At 42.0% G+C, this 27,015-nt stretch overlaps 1 protein-coding gene across 6 annotated transcripts in view; it reads left to right on the top strand.

The window, feature by feature from the left end:
• Window positions 1–27,015, top strand: part of LOC111225635 (sodium/calcium exchanger 3-like) — a 97,857-nt gene that overhangs the window by 61,934 nt on the left and 8,908 nt on the right. The window contains exons 3-4 of one of the 6 annotated variants that reach the window (XM_022750628.1): window positions 2,312–2,331; window positions 18,263–18,294. The exons of 2 other annotated variants lie outside the window; for them this stretch is intronic. In XM_022750628.1, coding sequence (XP_022606349.1) covers window positions 2,312–2,331; window positions 18,263–18,294 — 52 coding nt within the window. Of the gene's footprint in view, window positions 1–2,311; window positions 2,332–3,873; window positions 3,892–15,227; window positions 15,262–17,982; window positions 17,998–18,262; window positions 18,295–27,015 lie in introns of all 6 variants that reach the window. 3 more of the 6 variants (XM_022750627.1, XM_022750626.1, XM_022750623.1) reach the window with 3 other exon arrangements.

Raw genomic sequence — 27,015 nt, 5'->3', positions numbered from 1 at the left:
AAATCATTCCCATCATAATGACAGTCTCCCCAGACGGCGTCATCGTCTGCATAGAGAACTGGGAGTCTAGGAGCTGATATAATTTACCATCCCTGCGGAGCAAGTAGCCATTATTATGAAAAGACACGTTTTGCCTAAAATGCACAGTCTAGTAGCCATTTTATTTTATTTTTTTACGTATACACGGCGGCTTGGGTGAAAAATTCAAGAAAATTGCTTCTTCTTCTTTTGTTATTAGACAGTATAACTCACAGGACTGTTTGAATTCACCAGTTTGTATGGAAGTGCAGCTTCACGACCCTAAACACCTGATAGCATCCTGATAGGATCTGGTGTGCCGCTTATATTGAGGTCATGTATTCTCTGGCAGGGGCCATGTTACTCACTGCAAGCTTGTATTCCTCTGCACAACAAGCGTGTCTCGAGGGCTCCTCTCTTTTGCAGCAAGGTGAATATAAAAATAAAAGTAGGACGTAGAAGAATTCAAATCAGAGCAAGTTTTCATCATAAGTTTTGTTTGTCGTCTTGTTTCCAGCTCGTCGTCGGTAATGTCTGCTGAAAGAAGCCAACAGGCATTTTCTTAAGATTCGCGCACCGTTATCTAATGCAGTGTTATCTAACCACGCTCAGGGCCAGGGGATGGGAGAGGCTCACAAGCTGGTGCGGAGGGTGCAGAATCTAACACTTGGCTGTTGCCTCCAAACACTACAGCTCATTATGTTTACGTTATTGGGTCTGGCAGCGCTGTCTGAGTGGTGCCGGCTCCCTGGGTTCTGAGACTAAGAGTCATGATGAAGAGCAGTTACTATGCAGGTCTTTATGAGTGACGGCTGCATCACTCCAAACACTCCTCCGCTGCTCTATGATGCTTCTTGTTTTTGTTTTTTTTTATTCCCTTTCTGTGTTGGCACAGGTTTTACCCACACACATGCTGATAGCTGCCTGTCACACATCTCATTTTGGCTGCTTGTAATATCACTCAACCATGAATTTAAACATTATTCCACTTTAGCATTTGCTGCTTAATTAGATGCCTAAAGTGTGAAATCTAAAATCAACAAATGTAAATATACTTGCATATAAATCCACAAATGTATGCACACTTTATTATTATACTGTTTAAATATTATACTGATCTTAACGCTAACTGTAAACAGACGTGAACTCGTAACTTAAAGATGATGAAACTTTTGAAAGAAGAAATAAAACTCTCTTCCTCTTGGAAATAAAAAGTTGAATTCATAATTAATAAAACGCACAATTACTCAATACAGCGTAGGATTTAGCTTGGTCTGGTATGACCAGTAGCTTGGCTTCCAAAGTTGGCAAGCAAACTTTAGCAAACTTTAGATAGCTATTGCTAGTTGTAACGTCACCAATAAACATTTGATGGTTTTATCACAACAAGACTCGGTCAAAACCTGGGTTAGGGTTAGGCCGACCATTTGTATAACCTTATCACTCAGTCACGTGGCCTTCGGCTGACCAATGATTTAACTTTATCACTCAGTCAGTCAGTCAGCGACATTCGTGTTTATAGGGTCAGCCCCACAGTTGCAGACAATATGTGTCATCTCGTTGCCAACTTATGTACTGTAATTGCTGCCTGTGGCCACAGCAGCTGCTGTTGAGCAAAAGTTTGACATCTTCTGTCCCAAATCACTCCTAACACACAAAATACTGAGTTAAATTTACTGTCCAACTTTAATGTGATTGTCTACATATAGTGTCTAATACCGAGTGTGTAATTTATGTACTATACCTATATAGTGCCCTCAGAAATAGCCAAAATAAAACAAGAATTTAGTCCCAATGGCATCTACAGTACTTTCTGATAACAACCCCACAATGTGATGGGCTGGATTTTACAGATGATCCAAAATTAACTACAAGTAACTTGTGGAGTGTCTGTTATATAGGGAGTGGGGTGATGGGAGTGATTTCAGACAGAACCATGAGTTCACATTTTCTGAACTCTTTCCTCATCATTCGACTCTTGTGAGGACATGTGTAGAGTGGTCACTGGGTGATTAGCCCTGCGGTCTCTCTCCGGTAGCCTCCTAAATGCTCCAGAAACATTTTTCCACCATTTGAAATGTGAAACAATTGCACTGCGTCTCCAGGTGCTAACAGAATAAAACATATAGTGCGAACACACACTCCATTCTTCGCACGTCAGTGCCGATGTTGGTTTCTGCAGCAGGACTGTTGAGTTGACTGCAGCGAACAAGGAGTCAGGATTGTAATGGACAGAATGGGTGTAGGGGAAGTGGAGGAAGAGAGAGAGATATCTGCTCAGACGGAGGGAGAGATGAGGATGGGTTACGACGGGTGGAGTTAAGGAAGACTCATGCCAATGGCCAGGTTTATTCTCCAAAGATCAAAATAGCTGCTTTGTTTGGGTCGTTCACTAACGGGGGAGAGAAAGTGAAACCCTCTGTGTTTTCTTCTGTCTCCAGGAGCTCGGCACTGTAATCCCCTATATTTTGTACCTATGTTATGTACAGTTAAGGTTATTTTTCTTTTATCTGTCATCATGGAGTGTAACACAGTGACACACCTCTGTGCCACTTCCCTGTTGACATATTGTGTCTGTTTATTACACAAACAGATTAAAATGTTTGCTCATTCTGATCTTGGAAAGACGACAACGCGACCGCGCCGCTAATGAAAGCGCAGGCGGTGTCTACAATGAGTAATACCAGATACATCTACTTACTTATGCTTAAATGCAGGAGGTAATGAATGTTTGATCGAGGGTAATAAATGTTTGATCAATATATGACGAGGAGGTAATGAAAAAGCTTTTCTGTATTATTTCCCGTGCAGGATCATCTTTTATGAATGTGCCCGTGCTGATGAAATCGCTTTGATTTGAAATTAGAGAGAACACAAGCCAGTGTTGAGCAGAGGGGTTACACATACTCTCCTGTTGCCGCAGTAGATGCCGCAGACATCGCAGGGGTGTGAATGATATGATAATTTCTCACTTTTCATATATAATGTGGCGATTATATTGTTGTTCATAAGCACTGGTGTGAGGCTGATTGGCTTTGTTTTTCTCCTTATTAAAGCCGGGGTGGAGGAGCTGGATTGATGAATATTCTATGAGTCTTTGTTTTGTTTGTTTGTTTGTTTTGTTTTTTTCTTTTCATATGCAACAGCCTTGCTCCATTTTTTTTCACCAACGATACTTCGCAACAAAAACAAAAAAACGTAACTCTTGTTTCTTTACCTATTATCTCTCTATTATGGATGATCAAAGCAGGAACACAAAAATAATCGTCAGATCTCATTTGAAGTCTCTGATCTTTTTATTTATTACGAGCAGTTACATCACTGATCGCAAACGTTTGTAGATTTGCTCATACACTACGACGCTGATAGCAGAATCTGGGAGATGTGAGTGAGTCCCAGGCTGGCAGGTCTGACTCTGGACAGTGTGTGAGTAATGAAAGCAATCAAGCCAACAGTCACCCTGACCTGTCAGTCTGGAGTTGTTTACTGCCGGCTCCAGCTATGCCCTTCTCTAACTTATACAGAAGTGGTCAATACCATTAGCACTTCTGGTGAGGTGGCCCGGCGAGCCGCCACTCCACAACTACTGCTGCTGCTGCAGCTGCTGCAGCAGCAGCACAACGCTGCAGAGTCGGAGTGAGACTCACGTCCACGTTGGTCCAGGACAGAACAGGATTTTATTGAAGTGACTGGGGTGCTGAGGCGTGTTGATGTTCATGCCAGACGTGTGAAGTTTTTATTCAAGCTGTGAAACATTTATTTGTCCTATTTTATTTGGGCAGTTGTCAACGATTCACGAGGGAAACCTGTATTTTCAGGTACACCTGAATCTTTTTCAGCTCTATTCAAACACAGACATATCCCACTTGGTCTGTGGATAAATGATGATTAGTAAACAGAGACACACTTTATTTTAAAACATACAGTTATGTGCAGGGTTTCTGCAGAATGACAGTTACCAAACAGCAAGAAGAATTCTTACTCTCAAAAGAAACAAATGCAGATGCACCTTGAAGCGACTATATGATTGAATATGCACATTTTCTATTTGATGTTGTCTTAGTTTTCATGAATTTTGTATCATTCAATATCAGCCATCTTTGTTTTATCTATTTTTAATTTTTTTCATTTGGAACTTCCTGTCATGATTGTATTAATGTTTTATTTGGACATTTTTTTTAAATAAATTTTTTATTGTATTTCCTGTTATTTATAAAACTTGAACCCAGAACCCTGTGCATACGTATACAAGAGTGAGTACCAGTATAGATATTACTGATCATAGTGTATATCTCCATACATCTTCATATATGCTTGCATATTTATACATTCATGTACCCACATGTATAAACAAACACAGAATTGTGTGGATAATTAGAAACTGCCATGAGTGTTTTGAATGAACTGGAATTAGTATGGAAGTATGGAAAGGTCAAAAGAAGCAAACAGACAGGATTAAGACCGTTAGCCAAAGTAAGAGAAATTGAATTTGATTTGCTTTTTTTGATAGAAAAATCCCAACCGTCGCTGAATGAGGGATTATTAACTGTTTACAACTCCTGGTTTTCTCTCAGTGCAGCAGTCTGACTTCAAACCAAGCAAACTTTGCCATTATGGGGTCAACCAAAGAAAACTGTGGCTGTGTCCTTTTTTCTTTCTTTTTTTTTTTAATTTAGTAGTTTAGATCAGTCATATATTCACAATGACACAAATAGCACAAGGACAAGAGGACCTCATAAATACTGATTTGTTACAGCACGAGACAGTAGCCCATTTCATCCTGTACTTACAGTTAATACAGGATGGCACCGTGACAGATGAGCCTTGAACCAGCGAATCAGGGTTCATGATAGTATGTCAGCATGTATCTGTCCCGCTGAAGGGCCTTCAGTCAAGTCACTGTACCCTGCAGGGGTGTTGCTTTGTATCCGACTGTGACCTCTGACCTCTCCGTTGAGGCAGAAGGAAAAATGAACTTGCACAGAAACCAGTGAGTACCGTGTTAGTTTGTAGCTTGTTGGCACTGAGCAGTGTGGTCTACAGAGTCGTTAAAGCAGCGTTAATTATTCATTGATAAAATGACAGAAAATCGAGCAAAATTACCGTCACATGTTTCCGAATCCCAAAGTTTTCACTTTGCTCGTGTGGTGCTGCCAAAAGCATTCACTTTACACTGATACAAAATCAGGAAAAACACCAAAGCCTCATATTTGAGTAATTGAACTTGATTTTTTTTGCTCGATGGACTCGATCAACTAATCGATTGATCAGCTAGTCTTTTTTAGTAGCAGCCGAGATAAAAAATGTGGCGAATGATCAGTTAGCTGTTTTTCTATTTTGTTATGTTACGAGTGATGGATACTAAACAGAATAAGACACATTAAATAAATGATGAGCAGGGGAGGGTTTTCTTGCTGAGGCTAAAAATGATCATAGCAAGGTCTGAAGTACACACACTTATGCTGGAGTATAGAATGAAGAATGGACAGATTGAGAAATAGAAGAAAGGAAGGACAGAGGAGAGAAAAAATCTGCTCTAAAGTGTCTTAAAAAAAAAAAGAAAAAGGAGTATGGGAGAGTATTGGGTTGGCTTGGAAGCGTGGGACCTTCAAATGACACTGCAAAAAGTGTGCTAGGAAGCAGTCGGTGGCATCATCATCGCTCATGCACCGTGGTGTGCTGCATTGTGTGAGTGTGTTTCTTCCATGTGTGAGCAAAAGTGAATGAGGAGGAGCACCAGAGTGAAGTGCTCTGTGCATGAGGGCGTTTCTGTGTATGTGATGGAAATGAGTTTGTGCATGTGTGCGTGCGTGCGTGGCTGTAGGATTAATTCTCTCTCTCTCTCTCCCCCCCCACCCCCCCGCGGTACTCCATCTCCCATCCTGCCACTTTCCATTCAAATCATGGCTGGCGTGGGGAAATGTGCCACCCGTCTGCCCCCCACCCCACAACCCACCCCACCCCCTTCGCTCAGAGTGAGCTCTCATGGCATCCAAGGGCACTTCACATGCTATTGTTTGAGCTTGGCCAGGTCCTTCTCCCAGTCCTCTCTCCATCTCTCTCTCACACACACACACACACACACACTCACACACACACCCACCCACACATATTCATTACCTCCAAATGAGCTGTGAGTCATTATTATGGAGCGATGCTAAAAACCAAAGCAACTCTGAAGTCCTCTATTAGCAGCAAAGCCAGGACAGATGAAGTTTGAATGGACATTACTGGAAACACACTGTAGGAGAATGAAGTCTTCATTACACTGTTCCGTCTTCACGTTGAGTAAAAATAGGTATGACTGGGTTTGGGGAAATGTAAATGGCCAAAGACCAAAATTACTTTTGCAGGAAATTAGATTGGCCTTCAATCAGTCTGAGCCACAAATTAAATACAGTCCTCACCTAAAATTTAATATGAACATGGTGCGGCTCACGGTCCTCATCATTACATCAACCTTTAGACACACTCACTGCTGGCTCCAGCTTCCACCTCCTCGCCTCACTCCTTCCTCAGTGGATGGTTTCCAGAGCAGAAACGGTGCCTGTGAAATGTACAGCAGTCAGAGAACATGTACTAACACTAGGAGCAGTAACTTCTGCTGCTGGTGTTGTCGGTGTGGAGCAGCAGCAGTTTTTTTTTTTTTTTGTTGTTGTAAAAGTCACTCTAGTGTAGCAGCTGCAGAGTCGCTGGTAGCAGCAGAGCTGTAGTTGCACTTATAGCATTTAGCTATAGCAGTGAAAGCAGACGTAGCAGTAGTAATAGTAGTGGAAGTAGATGTGTGTGTGGGCAAACTGCAGATGGTTTATTTCAATGAGATTTTGGCCGTGACTTTGTCTTTTAAATCAATTTATTTGGAGAAAATCCCATAGAAAGAAATCGATGAGATTCCCTCTGGGGAGCCACAGATGAGACCCTGAACATAGTGGTGGAGGGGCGACCAAATGGCTGCAACCACAACAAAAAAGAGATGTTAACAGTTTGGTTACAGGTGTTTAAATATCATTCACCGAGCACGACATGTCAGCAGAAACACCGGCCAACACAACCCAGTGAGTTAACTCGAAATTAAGTTATTTAAAACGGGGTTAAGGTGGGGCGTAGACCGTGTGGGCGCAGATGATCCTGAGCAGCGAGGCCCCGGTTTCGATTCCCGGCTGGCCCCTGCAATTCCTGTCGATCTGCACTGTCCTCCTTCACTATTAAATAAAGGCAGCAAAAAAAAAGTTGAGTTCACTGTAAAGCGGTTGAGGTTAACATCAGTCAGGTTAGTGTTTAGGTCAGCGCCGCAGTCAAGTGCAATGTTGGTGTTCCTGTTGGTTAACTGGAGGAAACGGGACCGGATGGAAACAAACGCAGAACTCCACATCCAAAGGTCGCTGCTGACACTTGTGGGAACTGAACACTGGTGACGGCACTAACCACTGAGGGTTAGTACCAACCAGTTTACACGAAAAGCTTCATTAGTTGTGGTAGCAGTGATAGTAATGGTAGTAGATCTGGTGGGTTTTTTTTTTTTCTTATCTGCATGTGAAACCAAAGCTGAAACAGACAGGAGGAGAAACACCGCTGAGGCTTCTGAGGTCTGAAGAGAAATCTGAGAGGATGTTGGGAATCTTGTGAGATGATTCACAGGATAGGAAGAAGCAAAATATTTACTGTGTTTATAAAGATTAGAAGTAACAATTGAAGTTCAGTACACTAAAATTTAAGTTTTTAGTGTGCAGTAAAAAGTTTTTTTGTTCAGGTATTCAACTCGATACTTTTTCAGTTTCATTTATTGAAAGTATTTTAATGTGAGAAAACTAAAAATCTGACTTGTCAAATAATAAACTGTAGGCAGAAGAAGAATACACTGTATTTATGATAAACAAAATTAGTTTCACCGATTTTTCTCTTTCCTTTTCAGCCCTTTAAAAACACTCACCTCTCACAGCTCATAAACATACGCAACTATTATGGGGTCAAAAGGAGACACAGCTTTATTATAACAGGGCACAAGTCAAAAAGATTAGAAACTATTGCATTTAAATTCAGGCAGTCTTCTGTGTCTCCATCACTGGTGCTGCTGCTGAAACTACGTGGTATATCTAAATAGGATGCTGTGTATGTAAATGTAATTGGGAGCAAGGAAGCATATGTGCACAGTGGAGCGGTTGCCTTTACTCACTGCATTCATGAACAAGAGTAAATATCTGCGTGTAATTTAGTGGAGGAGGGGTTTATGTGTATATTTCATTATTAAATATTGATGAAATATTAAAGCGGCTTCCCTCTGAGGTTTGGTTTACTATCATAACCACATGAATCCTGAAGCAAACGCTGGAGGTTTCACGTGAACCTCCACACGGTCTCCTCCAACTCATCAACTCATGAATAATGTCTGTCTCCTCCGACATGATGGAACCAGGAGCACACGACACCTGAACTTAGAGCTCATTACGTTTCCCTTTGCCGGGGGTCACGGGCCGCATTAATCTCTATGAGTCAGTGGGTTTCACGACCGCGGCCTTTATGTTGCTTTAAAAAGTCAAACTTATCATCATCTTTGTTAGCGGTCAAACCGAATCTGACCTCGAATGAATCTCTTCCTTCCAGCGTTGCCTCCCTGTCCAGGAAGACAGAATTTAATTTAGGGCTCCAGGTTAAGATAAGTAAATGTACATGTACCTAATGATGAAGCACAGTACTGTAGTTCTTTTCCACCACTGTTAAGTTACATCATAATATTATAAATTTAGTAACACTTTATTTCTCACACCCCACAGTCTCCTAATAATTTCCAAGGAACTCATATGTTGCTCGACCCTCTTAGGAAGGTTTCTGAAAAAGACTTAACATTTGGTGATCTGTAATTTGGTTCTCATTGTAGGAAAAAAAACCAAGATGGCGTTCAGCTGGTAGACTTTCAGTTCATTAATTCAAATTCATTTCTAGCAAAGCCGAGACAGTCTTTTAGTGAGCGCGCTGCAAATCAGCTGAACATGCAGAAATGTAAAATCTGTCTGCAGGCAAACACACGCTTCAGCATATTAAAGTTTCCAATAATAAATGAATATTTACAGTCAGTTATAGTTTTTGGAAGGATTTTTTTTTTCCACTGCTTATAATTATATGATATATTACATCATAATTTTACTTTCTCAGAATGTTTTGTTTATTTACCATGTAAGCAGCAAATCACAGATTTCTCTTTGGGAGGAAATTGTTCAAAAATAACAGAACAGGTGAAGTTTAAATCCAATTTAAATCTAAAAATCCAATAGGATCGCCTGGTTTTGACTAAGCCACTGAATTAAATATCTGAAAAATTAAAAAACATCACACCATTACATTGATACAAATTCCAGTGAAACCAATAATGCTATAAGATTGCTAATTGGCAACAATTAGTGGATTAATCACCATTTTTAAACTGAATATCTTTTGGTTTTTCTCACCTCCGAGAAGTTGTAATGAACATTTTTCTCTGTTTTTAGATGTATAACAGACTTAACAATAATCGACTGATTTAGGAAATAAGCATAAATTAAACTCTGAAAATGGGGCTCAGCTTCATTAAATGAAACATTTGATCAGGTAACAAAACTCTGACAATAAGTGATCAATCTGTTTCTTCTGATTTATCCCTGATGGGTTTTTATTTTTAACTCAGTAAATTTCTTTCTATCCAGATTATAATCTCCAGGCTTCGTGTGGTTGAACACAGTCTCTCTCTGGTCGCTCTCCTCCAGGGACCTCACGTCTGTTCAAAGGGCTGAAGTGCTCAATCCTGGGCCTGGAGGAACTCTAAATGACTGGTATTGAATCAATTAGCTGCCTAATTGGGCTGAGATAAAGACCCCATTTCCTTATCACCAGCTCCACCAGCCATTACAGATGGCACAGGGGATCTCCCAGTGGATGTGCCAGTAGGTCAGAGTGAGGCTGCTGATGGTTTTGGCAACTTCACTGTAATCCAAGGGGGAGTTATAGTGTTGTGTATGTGCTGAAAAACTTCATGTAGAAATTTACTAGAATCAAATAATATTTTTTTCATGAACTTAATCTCAATATATATAAATGTATTTATAATATACATATGTAATGTTTTATGGATATCAAGTCGTTTTAACTTAAAATATCTAGTTTTTATTATCAGGCCACTTCAAAGCTTATAAACATGGGTTGTTCTGACTTAAAGTCTTTTAATTTAACGTGATGAATTTGTTTCTTCCCTCTAGATACTGTATATGTAATTTTGTCTTGTGTTTTTTATTTCCTTATTTATACAATAAATAATTAATCACAAAAAAAAAATCAACTGATCAAATTAAGCTTTTAAAGAAGTTTGATCAGTGGATTAACAGACGTTAAGGCATGAATTGTTTGAGAGTTAAAACTGTTTTGGTTTGAAGAAAACATACATGATGGACACTTCCTGTTTGTCTTTAACACGTTATGTCATAATAATAATGGAAATGATGCGAGTCATGATGAAGATTAGTATTTAGCTAGTTGTTTTTTATTTTCACAACTCATGAGTCAACTAAATATTTAACTTCAGTTCAGTTAAGTCATATATCTAAGGTAGCAGGGAGACCAGTAACCAGTCTGAAACACTTCACAGTGAAGTAATGTTGAGGCGGTAACGCGACAGTGGATTAGTCTGTTCAGCATCACTCTGAAATCAGTCATTTTGCCTGGAGGACGACCGCTGCTGTAGATTTTCCCTCATGCTCAGTCCTTTATCGTGTTTTCATGTTAAAATCATTCAGATTAAAATAATCATTTGTACTGTATAGGTGTGTGTGGGGTGGATTATGCTACCATCTACTTGATTGTACAGTGGAAACCTCTCGCAGCGGTACCAGCATGTAAGAACACATCTGTCACCCTGCGTCACGGAGGAAAGGTATGTGCATCGAATATTTCAAAGAGTCACGCAGAGAACGAGCTGCTGAAATCCTCACAAGGACAGACAGGAAGTGATAATCTGAGGATCTGCGGATTAAACATCATTTGCTGATCAAATGACACATTTTACGTGGGTCTCAGTTAAATTGTATTCACTATAGGCCTAATATGTCGTTAAATGAGGGCTTATGCCATCATATGCATCATTACACAATAGAACCTCCCACAAAGCAATCCATTATTACCTGAGCTAATGACTCACAGGAGCCTCTGCTCTGCTAATACCTGTCGTTTGAGCTGTCTCCTGGTGCTTTTCACAATCAGTTTTGCAGAGGCTTAGCGAGCCCTGCCCTTGTTTCAGCTGCTGACGGCAGAAGCAGCGGGACCTCGGTGAGTGAGCGATGGGGAACAGGTGTCGCTCGCCGCAGCTGCAGCGACCTCACCACCTGTTGGTAGGTGATTCAGGGACGTGACCCCACGACCTCGGTCTGTTTTGTAACCGCAGCTCGGTTTAGGAAGAGCAGCAAAAAAGTTTGGTGGATGGATGGTGACAGTGGATTGACATTGGAGACTTCAGAAGGTATCTGGAAAGTCAAACAATGCAGATGAAAGTATCCAAATCTGTGGGTTTTAAGCACCAAAAACCACCTCAATGTAGTTTTACATCTCATCTCTCTGGAGCTCTAGGAACAACAGGTCAGTGAGCCAATCAGAAGAGAGGCTCAGGCTGACTGTTTTCTGAGTGATTGCATAAAAAATATAGCAGATTTCAGGTAAACACCACTTGGAGCGTGGCTGAGAGCGGTAACTGCTTTGTCGGGACATCACAAAGTTACATAAGTCCTGACGGCTGGTTTTAAGGCTCAGTTTCTGAATACAGGCTGTGTGCGTTTCTCTGCGGACTCAGCACTTTGATACTTTCTCAGTATTAATATTGAACCTAGACCTGCTTTATAATCAGAAAAGACATGGACATCTACTTTTATACAATATGGGACCTTTAATATGAACCACGTACTGGATCAGGTGCCCTTAAGGCAGCTTGTATTTAAACGTTCAACATTTTGGGAAATGTGCTCATCAGCTTTCTTGCTGAAAGTTAGGTAAGAGGACTGATACAGTTTTCATAATTGTCCATTAAATTTGAAGCTAATGCCAGAGAATGGTTAATTTAGTTTACCATAAAGGAGAGCAGGTGGAAACAGCTAGCCTGGCTCCGTCCAGAGCTAACAGAAGTTTACTCACTCTAAAATCTCTTAAATCCCCTCTCTGTTGTCTGCAAAGTCCCAGCAAAGTTCACTCTTGGCTTATTTTCAAAGCTCTCTTTGAATACAGATGACACAATTAATAATGAAATCTGAGAGGGATTACCTTACTGTGTCAATTAGGATGGTGTGACACTGATACTATTCCCCATGCAAGACATGGATTTAAGTAAAGATTATTATGTAATCGTAAAGTACGCCCCAAGGACTGTGTGTCAGGTGACCTGAGCTGCAGGATTCGTTCAGTGAGTCTGAGATATGGAAGCAGGTTTGTTTGTGTCTGTGTTTGCCAATGTGTTTGATTGCAGAATCTAGAGGCGTGTGTTCCTCTTTTTACCCGTCCCAATAGGAAACGTGTTGGAAGATCTTATCACAAACACATCTGACTTACGCTGTATGCTTTTCTTTCACCTCTCATCATTCCAGTTGAAGCCTATGTATTGCGCTGGGTTTTGGAATTAGTGGTCAGGGATATAGGCAGATGGGTGTTCACCTCCCTGCCTGCTCCTCCATCCATGGCGCAAATGTCACGACTCACAGGGCCTTCGGTTGCCTCAGCACCACAGAGAAATCACACTGGCACGGATGAACAGATTTAATTCAAATGGGAGCCCAGCACTATTCATGCATTCGCAGACCCCGACTTCATTAAAGCTCCACTTCTTTCGGGGGGTCACGAGGAGGAATGTCGGAGGCAGGGTGTGACATGATAATGAAGGTTATGAAGAGTTAATGCACTTTCTACATTACTCGACTTCCTTTGATTGAAAAATGGTCATTTAAAAGTAGGGAACTTGATTTATTAAAGTTGTGATCCTGATTAATTTGGCGACAGCCGCGGTTACTGTTATCAGCAAGTGTGGTTTAACACTACAGGTCCCAGATCTCTAAACACTCCTCCAGCAGCTAATCTGCCAGACAGGAGGCAACTGGTATATCTGTTTGTAGTGCAGCCAGACGAACTCCGTCACGAGCAACTGCAATCTGATTTAATCAACAGTTCATTGTGGCTCATCACTCCCTGCAATATTTAAAAGTGATTAAAAACAAATAAATACAAAAAAGGATGTTGTTTTGTAGACACATTTTTCGGATGAACACTCGCGGTCACTGTCAGCTAGCTGAAGGTTTTTAATGTGAAGAAGCAGAAGTAGCAATAACTCCAGTCCAACTTGAATTAAATTGCATTTTGTTTCATCTGCTGTTTTCTCCTTGAAGACAACAGGACATTATGTTTTTTGATTTCTCTGAGGAGTAACCCTGGCTTTGCATTACTTCATTTGAATAGCATAACCTCCGGAGAACTTGTTTCCATACAGACAAATAAAATCTTTGCTCAAAGCAGTTATGTCACTGCTCTGTTATAGGCAGACGGTCACGCTGACTGCACAAAAGTTACAGACTGAACAGCAACCCACATTGAATTTCCTGCTAAAATCTCCTTATCTAACTTACTAACATGAACATGTCTTGTTCTGCAGATTAGTTTTTTGAATAAGCCACCAAATGAACATTCACTATGGAGAAATACACAACTGAGGTCTGCAAGGTTCATACCAATGAGATAAAATTAAGCTGGATTACATGCAGGCCTCATTTCCCATGAATCCCTCATATGTGAAGGTAATTTGAAGCCATAGGAGTGGTGGATGAAAACTTCTATATATAGACGTAATTACTAAATGTAGAAGTGTAACCATAACGCTTACAGACAAAAGGCTGACCTCAAATAATAAAATGGGAGTCTGAGTTCATGGAAATCATAAGGATCATAGCTTTAACATTAAAAAATGTCTTTCACATACCTCAACAATAACCTTAACAATAGTTAGTCATGTGTGTTGCTTTAATAGCAGCAATCATTTCTGCACGAATAGTCGTCACTTATTGTAAAAGGCAGATATCTTGTTTTGCCGTGTCATTCCTTTCCAGAAAAGAAATACAGGATGTTTTTTCCCCTCTTTGCTAGCGCTGAGCTAACTGTCAAAGCAGCATTGATTGTATCAACATGCAATTAAATGGTAATTCAGTGATGCAGTGTTATTGTGGGAAGCGCTGCATGAACAGTCCCTTTAATTATCCCTGATTGTGATTATAAGCTTGCATATTTTTCCCTGTGCATCTTTATCTTTATGTACATTGTTTGCCCAACTTTCTATGAATCGGGACAATGGTGGAACTGCAGTGTATACTTACAGCACCGCCTCCTAAGAGTGGAGGTCAGAGCCGACTTTCTCTGCTGTGATTACTGTGCTGTTGTACAGTAGTTAGTGTAGGATGTGAGACGACGTGTTGGTGATTTACTGCGTCTTTACTCTTTCTTCAAGGACGGAGCCATGAAGTAGGGCTTCTTCAGCCGTCGCTGCTGCTGCTGCTGCTGCGGCTGCTGTATTCGTGTCCACATTCACTCTCCATCATGCACAGCAGATAGGGGGGTTACAGGGGCAGCCATGCACGGGGAATGGCAATAGAAGGTTGGCGTATTGTTATCAAATTAGATTCATTCCTCTGTTCTGAATCACCATGATGCTGCTGCTTTTAAACAAATGCATTTTATTCCATCAGCCTGACGTGATTTATGCTGCGATCCCTTCCCATCCCTGATTGGGGTTGCAGTTGAAGGACGGTGGCCGTCACTTAGCGAATGACACAAGCGTTAATGTCAAAACGCCTCACATGCCTTCAGAGCATCTCCCTGCCGCCGCTGGCCTCGCTGCGGAAGCAGAGTCGCAGCGAGATTGTTGTCTAGTAACGGTTGCCATGGATGCCACACTCTGTCAGGGGCTTAGGTGTAATGGATTTAAATTGAACTGTTGAATTTCGAGCTGGGAGAAACAGAGAGAGGGAAAGTGGGGAAGGAGGAGGAGGAGGAGGAGGAGGAGGAGGAGGAGGATGGCTGTAGAGACTGAGGGAGGAGGGAGCGACAGAAATAGTCTGAGCATAAAAAAAGACAGAGAGGGTAGAGACAGACACAGTCAACCAAAGAGACAATGAGCCCCAGATAGAGGAGAGAGGAGGGAGAGAGGGGGAGAGTCGTTCTGAAAGCCCTCACCATCTGTGATGAGGAGCTGGAAGAGCAGTAATTGTTCCTGAGAGGTGTGTGGGGGCTGTTCTCAGCACGGAGATATGGATGAGCTGCGCTGTTACCTGCCATGGCGGTGGCACACCACAGTGTCAGGCCTGTCTGAACGCACGGGTGAGGGCCAGCAGGGGCACCAACCTTCTATGTGGGCTCTCATTAATGTTGGTGTCAGTGATGACCTTCTCGTGCTCCCCCCGAGAACAACTTCGCTCCACACTGACACACCTCACGCTCTAAGGAGGGCCGAGTCAGGTGCTTTGCATCGTTCTTACAGCAGCGACACTCCACCACTCTCTCTCTCTCTCTCTCTCTCGCTTCTAGTGCTGATTTATTTTGACCAGAATAGTTTATTTCTGGGAGTCTCAGCAGTGGCCTCAGAGGTGTGAGTGGGAGTGTGCGTGTGGTGTGGTTTATCTGTGAACAGCCGTGGATGGCACAGAGCCTCTGTTTGAAATGACTGTTCGCATTTCTCGTTGGAAAGTCACAGAGCTCAGTTAAAGGAGCTGTTTGTTATAAGTTTTGCTATTGCTACATAGCCAGCGTTAGCATTAGCTGTTTATTTACTAGTCAAGAAACATTGTGAGTTCAACTTCCGCCCTATACTCACCAACAGCTGTCTCCAGCAGTGGAAAGCAACACCAAAGTTAACTCGTGCCTCTCTCACGTCTTGTCTTCTACTGAAGTTAGCATGCTAACCAGCTAGCCCAGGCCCAACTCGTTGCTTTTACACTAGCGACTCGCTGTAGCCTCCAACCTGCCCTGAAGAAGTAGCGCTGCTCAGAAGGCCGATTATAACCTCTTGCAGACTCAGCCACTAACAATGAAAACTACGATACTAGTGAGTGTGTGGAATGTTCCTATTCGTCAGGTCAATTTAGTTTTATTCTCTCTCAATTAAATCGAAGGCAACTGGACTTGTATTTGTCTGTGGAAGACGTTTCGCCTAAAACTAACCACTACAGGTAAATGCCAAATATAAATAGTATCAAAAATGGGGTATAAACAAGAACAACAAATGACTTCGACTCCTCGTCTAGCACCATCACTAGGTCAAAATTTTAATTAGTTTCTTCATATGACAGCTGCACCACAAACTGAGGCCACAGTAAAATTCATTAAAATACAGCAACATTGGTAAAGAAATATAAACAAGAACAACAAATGAGAGTAGCTGTGGATCCCAGTCATTCTTTCAGTTCAGTAATATTTTGTATAGTGTGCTGTAGTGTTTTGTGTATGTGTGCAGGGGAGTGTCAGTGCGGATCTGAAGTGGCAGGAAGCTTTGAACAGCAGTCACACGGCCTCTCTTCATCTCCAGCGTGAACTAAGTGCTGAGGTTCAGGTGCATTGTTTGAACCAGCAGCAGCACTTGAAGAGTTCAGGTTCACCTGCGAAACGTCACTGAAAGAGACACCGAACACGTTGTTTGTAGTCGTTTTGTGTCTCTTTCAGTATCAGTGTCTCGCTCCTACATGAGAAGGGTTTTTACGCGTCTGTGATCAGGGGCCCATCGTCTCATAATCTGACCATGCGAGCTGTAGTGCCTTTACATGGGTAAAAGAAAGAATGAATGACTGTATTTTCCCTGTTGGAATACAGTATTACCTGAGAGTCGTTGTTAACTATCTCCAGAATAAACCGTAGCTTTCAGTGGTTATTTTTGTGTCAACAAAAGACTTACATTGCTGAATGATTTGTTTTAATTTTGTGGTAACAGCCATTCTGGAGGATGTCTCATTTAGGAACAAAATTCTTAAATACACATGATAAAATATTCATACTCAAGCTGTCTCGTACCCAGAGGGTAAGACATGAAAGTATTAACAAAAAAAAAAAAAGTTACTTCCATTGCGCTGCAGTCCTCAGTGGATTCTGGATAATAATGTTGCAGATATTAATGTTGCGTATGATAAGTGGATATTGAGGGCTTCAGACGGATCCTTCGGGCTTTGCCTCTGTGAAAATCCAATGAGACGACTCGCAGGCGGCCGTGGTTCTATCTGTGCACCTCGACCAGGAAGGGCTGTTAATCAGCACTCAGGGTTACATCAATGATGTCAGCACAGTGGCCACTATACATCACGGAGCAGACGAGAGGCGATGAACTCAGCACAGAGAGAACCCCTCTGCTGGAGGGTTTTCCTTTGTGTATGTGTGCACATGTCCCTTAAAACGAGAGCGTCAGTGGTTAAATGCCCTAAATTGTTTACGTTCAAATGACGTGTTCTAGTGGCCGTAGCAATCGTGACTCTTGTCTGCTGGATGCGAAGGAGGAAAGGGTGATTTTTGGAGCCACTAAGTTTTCAAAGCGAGGACAACAAAACAAAACGTTGGACTTTAAAGGAGCAGTAGAAGTTGAGCTATTGCTACATAGCCAACATTAGCATCGACAGCTTTACCTTGCGACGTTGCGAGTTCAGCATCAAACTGTATTCCTTTGCTCTCCAGCGGTGGAGAGCGAGGCCAATGTTAACTCTTGTTTTGCTTCTATTTCTATCACTTTTTTTCTTCTACTCAAGTTCGAGTGCTAACCAGCTAGCCCCAGTCGGGCCGGACCGTCTCATTACTGTCCGATACGGAGTCACTGTAGCGTCCAGTCTGCCCTGAAGAAGCAGCGCTGCTCATCCCCATAACCTTAACCATGTGGCTGTTACTGTAATCACGAAGACGAAACCCCCTCACCTGAGTGAACTAGTAATTTTTAACACAAACCACAAGTTCTTCTAAACCCAAGTCATTTTTTTGCCGAAATGATACACACTCAAAATCACTGTGTTAACTGGGTTGACGCAGCTATTGGTTGATATGATGCAGACTCAGTAATGAGTGATCTTTACCCAGTACAAATGGGTGGAAAATCATCCGAGAGTTGTTTTGATCCAGTGACCCGGGAGTGATATATAGATAATGCCAACAATGGGCACTGGGTAAAGTTAACCCAGTTAACTGTGCTGTGTAGCTACTGTATTGACCAAAACTGGGTCAATTTTAAACCCAGTGATTTTACCTTAACCACAGCAGTAGAAGACAGTGGACTTCCAATATAAAATTGATGCATCAGAGGTCAAAATATGCAGATTTTTGCCCCTAGTATGTGTCAAGCTCCAAAACAATATTATAGTTGTACTTTTTAATAAGTTGATTTAAAAGTAACTGATAACTGGAGCCATCGAATCAATGCAGTGGAGTAAGAAGTGAAATATATCCCTTGAAATACAAGTTACAAGTTGCACAGAACCTAAATACAAGTGCCTCAAAGTTTCCATCTCTTCTATTGTGAGTAAGCGTGTGAATAAACATGCTGGTGACTGAGCAGTGAACTTGTGACCTGTATAAATACATGCCTGTGTCTGTGTGAGTGTGTTCACTGTGTGTGTGTATGTGTGTGTGTGTGTGTGTGTGTTTGTGTGCGAGGCCTGGTCTGATGACATTATCAGGGCTGGTGATCTGCTCTGTAATTGCCTGCTGCTGACACGGCAGCGAGGCTGATATGGCTGCAGAATAAACAGTCTGCTAACAAGTAGAGGGAGCTGGTCTCCACTCGGTCCACACAGCGCAGCGTGTCCGGCGTGTCCAGCGTGTCCAGCGTGACATCTGGACTGGACGAATCACAGAGAGGAGGCGAGAGAAAAGACGGGGAGGCGAGAGATGAGAGATGAATAAAAACAGCAGTGGAATATGGAGGGAAGGGGGGGTGGCCAACAAACTGACCAAACTGATCAGGGAGGCTGGGTCCGTGCTTCTCTGCAGCCCCGGGTGCTGGGTGTAGAAACTGTTGAGCATCATGGAGAACATCTCACATCCCCTCCACCTCCTGCCGGTCAAACAGCAGAAACGTCCAGTCAGACACTTCTTCAGCTCCACTGTGACGAGGAACGCTACAGGAAGTCATTCCTCCCAGCTGCCATCACTCCGTACAGACGAGAATCACTGTACTGTAAAGTATATTATATCACCACCGTTGCACAGTGTGTATTCAGCTTACAGTATAGTTATGGGTCTGTTTTGTCTCTTATTTTGTATTTTTATACTTTATATATTATCTTGGAGTAAGTATCTTAGTTTAAACAACACAAACAATCCTTAAAAGTCCATTTGTCAGCAGAGTTTCCTCAAATAAGATTTAGATCTAAAGGGTTTTCAGTTCAAGGACAGAAAACATTATATTTGGCCAATAATTTCCAGATTATTTCTCTTTTTTTTTTAAAGTATTGTGAGTATGTAAGGATTTTATCTGGCTGTTATTGACAGCTGGCAGCAGATGACAGGAAGCGATGGGAGAAAGACACGAGGAATGTGATGCAACACAGCTCCCCGGCCGGATGTGAATGTAACGTCCCTGAACCCCCAGGCCACCACAGTTGGCTCCACAGCTCCTGTTTATTTCAGTATTTCAGTATTAGTTACTGCTACTTGAGGGAAGTATGCATTAGTCTGTATCTGTGATAACGGCTGGTTGGGAAAGCCTGCAGACGACAGGCAGACAGACAGACAGACAGACAGACGCCTCTGGAGACACCAGAGACTTTCCTAATCGGCCCATATGCTGCATCTCACTCAGGACAGTTTCTCATATTAACAAGAGTCTCATTCCTCTGGTGGTTCTCCCTCCACAGCCTTTTCATTTGTTTCACTCTGGGTCTTTCTCTTTATCCTCTCCTAGCCTCTTTCTTATCCCTTTATCTGTGAACTACCTCTCTCTTATTCTACTTCTCTACTCATCCGTCTGTTTACTGCTTTTTCTCTCGCTCCTCTTTGCTCTATTTCCTGCACTGTTGGTGGCTGAAAATACAGTGATATTGATATTTGTTTTGGGTAAACCGAATTTAGAATCTAATAGCTGATTGTTATCGGTACATTTTATTTTCACACTCCCTTCTTAAGGAAATAGTTTGTTATTTGGGGAAATATACCTAAACACCAAGAGGTAAACTAGAAGATTGGTGCTGCTTTCAATGTCTGTACAGTAAATATGAGGCTTAGCTTAGCATTGCATAAAGAATTGAAACAGGGAGACACAGTTATTCTGTTTCTGTTTCGGTTAAGTTGCATCATATCTCGTTTGTGTGATCAGCACAAAAAAAGAAAAAGCCGTGGTTTTATGAGGGCTTATGTGAAAATATTTCTTGGCCAGCAGAGCCACTCCCTGGCTAGCTGTTTCCCCCTGTTAGCAGTCTTTATGCTAAGCTAAGCTAACCAGCTGCTTCTTCATATTTACTGCACAGACATGGAAGCAGCATCAATCTTCTCACCTAAAGAACACATATTTAACAGCTCTAATATGATGAAACATCAAAATGTCACTTTAAAGGCTTAAACTGTTCTAAATAACATGGAACAGACTTTTTCTTGCTTGGTAACATAAACTAAACTCAACTCACTGGCACACAATGTAAAAATACAGTGTTGTGACTGGAGGATCTGCCAATTTTCTTGGCAATGATTGTATTTGTTTACAGTAATCACCCTAATATCTCAAAATGAATGTGTTAAAGATTTATTGATGTCAAAATGCTACACGTAGCGGCTTTAATTAGCTCGGCGAGATTAAAAACATGACTTTTCAGCCGTGAAAGACCTTCATCAGGATGCTCGAGTGAAATCATCCAGCATTCAGTTAAATTATCAGTTCATTCAGTCTAGCAGCGCTGCCTCAGAAGATTAAGTACGGCGTGTACTCAGCATTTTGACTCCTTCCGATTCCACGCCGTCAGAAACATGGATACAGCATAACAAGATGATGGACGCGTTACACAGCCTGCATATTGAAAGATAATAAAGGCAGCTGAAGCATCCGTCTTTGTCATCTAGTGTGTGTGTGTGTGTGTGTGTGTGTGTGTGTGTGTGTGTGTGTGTGTGTGTTTAGTGTAGAGCAGCAGTGCAGACCGGAGACAGCGGCCGCTCAGCTGCAATCTTGAAACGTTGTTATTTAACGCGTCACTCTGAGCTGCAGGAAACACTCTGATTGTCTGCTGAGGTCCCTGTGTGTGTGTGTGTGTGTGTGTGTGTGTTGTATGATATGAGTGTAAATACCCTCGCACATGCATTTGTTTGTGTTTGTGTGTTTGTCATCCTCGGCCCGTGTTGAAGATCCTTTAATTGAATTGGACGGTGGCAGAACGCAGAGGAACATCACTCATCATACCTCCGTCTCTCTCTCCGTCTACATCTCTCCGTTCTAGCACACATCCCTCCTCTTGTCCTCTCTTCCCTCCACCATCATCTCATTCAGCCACCATGTTCCCACTCTTCCTTCTCCATTCTCACATCCTGCAGTCTTTCCTTTTTCCCAACACTTTTTCAGATTCCCTTCTTTTCTATCATCTTCCTTCCATGCTCTTTGCTTCGGCCCGGGGATCTGACGGTCGCTGGTTCGATCCCCGGCTCCTCCTGAACCACATGTAGAAGTTTCCCTTGAGCGAGACACTGAACCCCAAACTCCTCCTGATAGTTAATGTATCTCCTTGCATAGTAACTCAGCCACCATCAGTGTGTGTGTGTGTGTGTGTGTGTGTGTGTGTGTGTGTGTGTGTGTGTGTGTGTGTGTGTGCGCACTGTGAGGCACTTTTCTGCTTGGGTATAGCGCTATTTAAGTACAGTCCATTTACCATCCCTCCATAACTCACACTCTCCTCCCTTCTCCCAGCTCTCTCTACCTCCGCTTCTCCTACCTGCACTAATCCCTTCATCCTCCCATCTCTCAATCAATCATCCCTCCACCTATCCACGTTGCTATTCTCTATCCATCCATAAATCTATGTGCTGTCGCTCCGCTCTCTATCTCTCCGTTCCTCCACATCTCCTCCTTTCTTTAATATTCCTCCCATCTTCATTTCTGGTTTCCTCAGAAGTTTCTTCTTCCTCTCCTGTTTCTGCCAATCACTCCATCAACCGGCTTCTCCCTTCTCCTGCACCCCTTTCTCACATTTCTCCATCCATCCATCCATCCGTCCACTCGTCCTTTCAAACACACAATCACACATCAATCCCTGCATCACTAAGTCCTTATCCTCCTCGCATCTACCACTCCCTTCATTCCTCTTTCCATCCTCCAAATCCCCACCTAGCATCCATCCATCCGCTCCTCCACATCCCATCCTTTCACACTCCTCCTTTCATCCACCCCTCCATCCTCTCTCCATCACTTCTTGTTTCTGTTCCTCTTTTGCTCCATAAATCCCTTCAGCCTCCGTCTTCTGCCTCCACCAGAATCTCTTTTCTTCTGTACCTATTTCCTCCATCCTCCCATCCACACTCTCCACGCTCCAGGCACAGGCCCAGATCCGCCTCTGGCCTCGGCGACCAGAATAGCCCTGATAAGTCAAATGATGATTCTGTCTTAATGAGCTGTGGAGAGAGAAGGCGTACATTAGCTGCGTATTGACGCTGTGACTCAGAAGCCCGGCTGTGTGCGGGAGCCAGAGGAGGACTCACTCTTTTGTAACGAGACAGATCTGATTAGGCCGAGCACGCAGGAGAACACGCTGATGATGACAACGGTTAAACACAGACGCGCCACCCCACCCCCTCACACACACACGCACACACAAGTACATACATATATATATATACAGTATATATATATGTATGTACACACACTCCTCCACCCCTCCAATTATATCCCTTTGGTTAATCTTCCCTATCGTAATGCTGGCACAATGACAACCCTCTGGATTGTGAGTGCAGTCTGTACTTTAAGTCTGCCTTTGAAACACCTCTATTTGTCTTTATGTGTGTGTGTGTGTGTGTGTGTGTGTGTGTGTGTGTTTCATTATCAGCATGTTCTTGTCTAGTTTCTGTGTATGTCTGAGTATATATATGTGTGTGCATTATGAATCTACAGAACATTAAAGGTTCCTTACAGAGATTTGTTGTTTATATTTGCATTTAAACCTTTCATACGACCCTTTTCTGATCTGATGTTGTCAACAGTTACATATTTTACACATCCAGCACATACAGAGTAACATTAGCATTCATTTGGATGCAACCAAATCACTGATTAAAGACGCTTAAAGGTAAGCGAGCCCCGGCTGTCACGGTTAAATCATCCTGAATATGTTTATTTGTTAATAGTAACTACTTGCTTAAGGTTAGAGAGTGATTGTAGTCATGGTAATAAGAAACCGGCATCGACTGTCAGTAGGAGACAGTGAACGGTGAGGCGGTCACCTGTGTCGCAGTCCAGCGTTTTGTCAACCTGTCCAACCAGCCCGACCTCCTCCTCCTCCTCACGAGGTTTGGAGGTTTGTTCTATATCAGCAGTCGTGCTCCTTCTGCCTTTTCCCCCCGACAGACCATAAATCACGCAGACACTACAAGTCCTTACTAGGTAAATGTAAACATAAGTCTTTTTCTTTTTTCCCCTTTATTTTAACAAACAACTGATGCTGTGTTTTGTTTTTTTTTTTCCTTGGAAGCAAAATTCTTGGTGTAATTGATGAGTAGAATAATGTTAACCTACTGTATGTGTGTCCTCGTGTGCTGATCCAAACAAAGACCGAGGCCTCTCTAATTAAAACATTAGCTCTCCACAGGGAACCTTTAATCCACTACAATTTTGATAATCAATTGATTATTTCACCCGGCTGCTTCACTGTGGCCACATTCGTTCTGTTTGTTCTTCGGTGTTTTACAGTAAGAGTTTGTTCTGCGTCGTATTTTCCTCTTTGATTTTAAAACACCACTTGAGTTAGAGCAGTCGAAGCGCGCGCCCCCCCCCCCTGTAAATAAGGCTATTTACACCATTTCACTGACATTGACTTGTGAAAGTTGAAACCACCTTTGTCTTTTAGCTGAAGCTTCCAACAGCTGTAGGCCAATATTCTGCAGATATTATTGAATGGTTTACATCACTTATCAAAGACAAATATTCTTCCAGCTTCTCAAGTTGTGAGGATTTTCTCTGTTGAACAACTGAATAGTTTTGAATTTGATGGCATCAGTTTAAACTGCTGGGCATTTTTAGTTTTATATATAGTTTTTATATTCTGAAACAATCGATTCATTCATCAAACAATCAACTTATGTTTCAAAAATTAACTTTTCTCTGATTTTTTTTACGTGTCCGTCTGTTTCTGTGCATCTGTGCCTGCTGGTCCCTGTGTGTTTTTATATGTTTTTGTGTTTATGTATGTTCACACATGTTGTGTGGTTTGTCTCCAGCTGAACACGTGCCGGCCTGTGTTAACTGACGCGCTGTTGTCACTGACGGGGGGGTTATACAGGATATGGACACTCAGACTCACCACAGCCGGGCTTCACACCGCACTTGGCTTCAGATCAGCGCGGCTCGGCTAGTACTAATGATAATGAAGGAAGTCGCCCACAGCAATTAATGCACTTAGCTACTAATGATGATTAACTGTGGACTGTATTTGATTTCGGAAGTTGATAAGCTGCCTCCAAACACAAACAGGTTAATTAGTATCCTGTCTCAGCGGAGGAGGTTTCAGAAGGAGCCGGTCCATTCATGGAAGATGTGAACAGTTTTGTTTTGTCCTTCAAAGCCTCTGATCCCTTTTAGAAATGTGTCCTTGTTTTATGAATGTAAGGAGAAACGATGATGAAGACGTCAAAGGGAAGAGTTGTCTGTGTGAATCTCTGGAGGCTGAAAGGCGCGTGAAGCCTTTCTCCTCTCTCTTCATCCACTTACGGCGTATCCTGTCATGTAATTATCTTCCTCGCTGGATGACTTTTCGAGCCTCTTTCCATTCTTAATCATATCATTTAGTTATGGTTTACACTTTGCCATGGGCGCCGGGGCGTGTTGTGCTGTGTCACTGATCTGCTCAGCAGCTGCGGCGCACAGATAAACAATCAGGCAGAGTCACAATCAAAAAGCTGAGGAAAGGGGTGTGATGTTTCTGAGCATCTGCACCGGGCACGTTTATCATCAGATGTTGTATGTGGTGAGTTCTCGCCATCTCGCCCATTACGAGTTGCCAGAATACACCAGAGCTGCAGGGGGGGAAATGTGAGCGGGCGAATACAAATCGATCCTCTCGCTGAATAACTTCCATTAAATCCAACCTTTCAATCACAACCTCCGACTGCTCCGGTGGAAAAAGTCACAGTTATTAGTGGAGCCCAACATCACATACAGTGTTTCCTCAACAGCAACAGTTTCTTAGAAGACAAGGAAACTTAAGAAAAACCCAGACGGACATTTTTTGAAGAAATAGCACAGAGGAAATTAATATTCAAGATCCCCTCTGCCCCACCTCTCTTCTGTTGGGTGTAAATCCTAAATACAACAACGGCACTAATCAAATAGAATTCCAAAAGGAGCAATAATAATGTGGCTATAGAAGGTAGATACACACCGGCTGCATAAACCGCTGGCAGAATCTCCCCCAGCTGCGTTTTATGAAAACAGGTTTCTAATAATAAAAAGTGTATTAAACCAGGATGTGTATTGGAAAGCTTGTCTCATTGTCACTTCAACGATTGTTCCCTGACATTAAAGGAGTCAGACGAAGCCTGGATCTGCTTTTGAATATCTAATCGCAAGGACAAATAATGAAGAAGGGAAGTTTTATGAAGTTTTGATCTCAGTTTTAAATAAATATGAAGCATGCCCCGTCTTCATCGTATTCATGTTGTATTTTTTATTTCATTTTTTTTCCGTCTACTGTCAGCGCCTTCAGTGTCTCCAGTGTGTCCAGATCTGTTACCTGTTCTTCACTGATTTACTGTCTGATTTTTTGCATTGCATCATGTTCTTTTGTTCTTTATATAGTGCAAATGAAATGAGCTTCCAGTAGCTAATGTTTTCCAGACAGTTTTTGACACTTTCAAAGCCCCGGTGCTTATTAAGATTAAAAATATTACAAGACTTCACTGCTTCTTCTATAATGTTACAGTATGTCTATAAATAGAAAATCCTCTGAAGCAGCGTTTAGGCCCTTCACGAGACACTAAAACTCTGCAACATGCTAACAGGGCCGTCAGACTGGCTGGCAGCCGTTCATGGCAGGTTGAAGCAGGTTTTGTTGTTGTTTGTTCTCAGCCCCCCGACTGACGCTGTCAAATAAAATCCTTGTCATCCTCACGTCCGCCATATTGACAGTGGCGACTCTGGCTCTTACGTAATACAGTTTACAGGCCACCCACTGTTCAACTTCAACATTTGTAGATGCCCCCCAACAAATGTGATTTTTCTAGAGAAGAAGAAGAAGAAAACGCCAGCAGCATAATGGAGAACAAACAAATGATACAACTGCTCAAAAAATATTATTTTATATAATTAAAACAAGAACCAGGAAATGCATCGACTGTAACTGTTCACTTATTGATTTTATTTGGGGTATTTCATATCCTAAAGTTCAGATTTTTCCGAATCTCTCCCATTTTGAATTATTGATCACTGGATCTGAAAAGTGAATCTTCTAATCTGATTATTAATAAGAAATGTGTGCGTGTAATTCATCTGCTTCAGGGGTTATTTAAAGAGACCTGAGTAAGATGTTTAATTATGCAATTTTATGTTTATTTTCATTATAATCACATTTTATCAGACTATTTGCAGTGGACTTCTTTTTTCTTTGTTGACATCTAGGGTTTATTTTATTTAATTACAAGCTCTCTGTGTGAGTTTTTTTTTATTTTATGTGAACTTATTATTTAAGTGCTCCCAGCAGTTTGCAAGAATGAACTTACAGATGCAGCTGCATGAATAAAACAGAAAGGAGAAGATCCTTAAAGAAAAGTTAAAAGGGCAAAAGAAAAAAAAATAGAAAGGAGAAGAAA

Source organism: Seriola dumerili, unplaced genomic scaffold, assembly GCF_002260705.1.
Source record: "Seriola dumerili isolate Sdu_G_001 unplaced genomic scaffold, Sdu_1.0 BDQW01000149.1, whole genome shotgun sequence".
NCBI lineage: Eukaryota > Metazoa > Chordata > Actinopteri > Carangiformes > Carangidae > Seriola > Seriola dumerili.
Note: the sequence above shows the minus strand (reverse complement) of the source record. Positions and strands in the feature narration are given on the sequence as shown.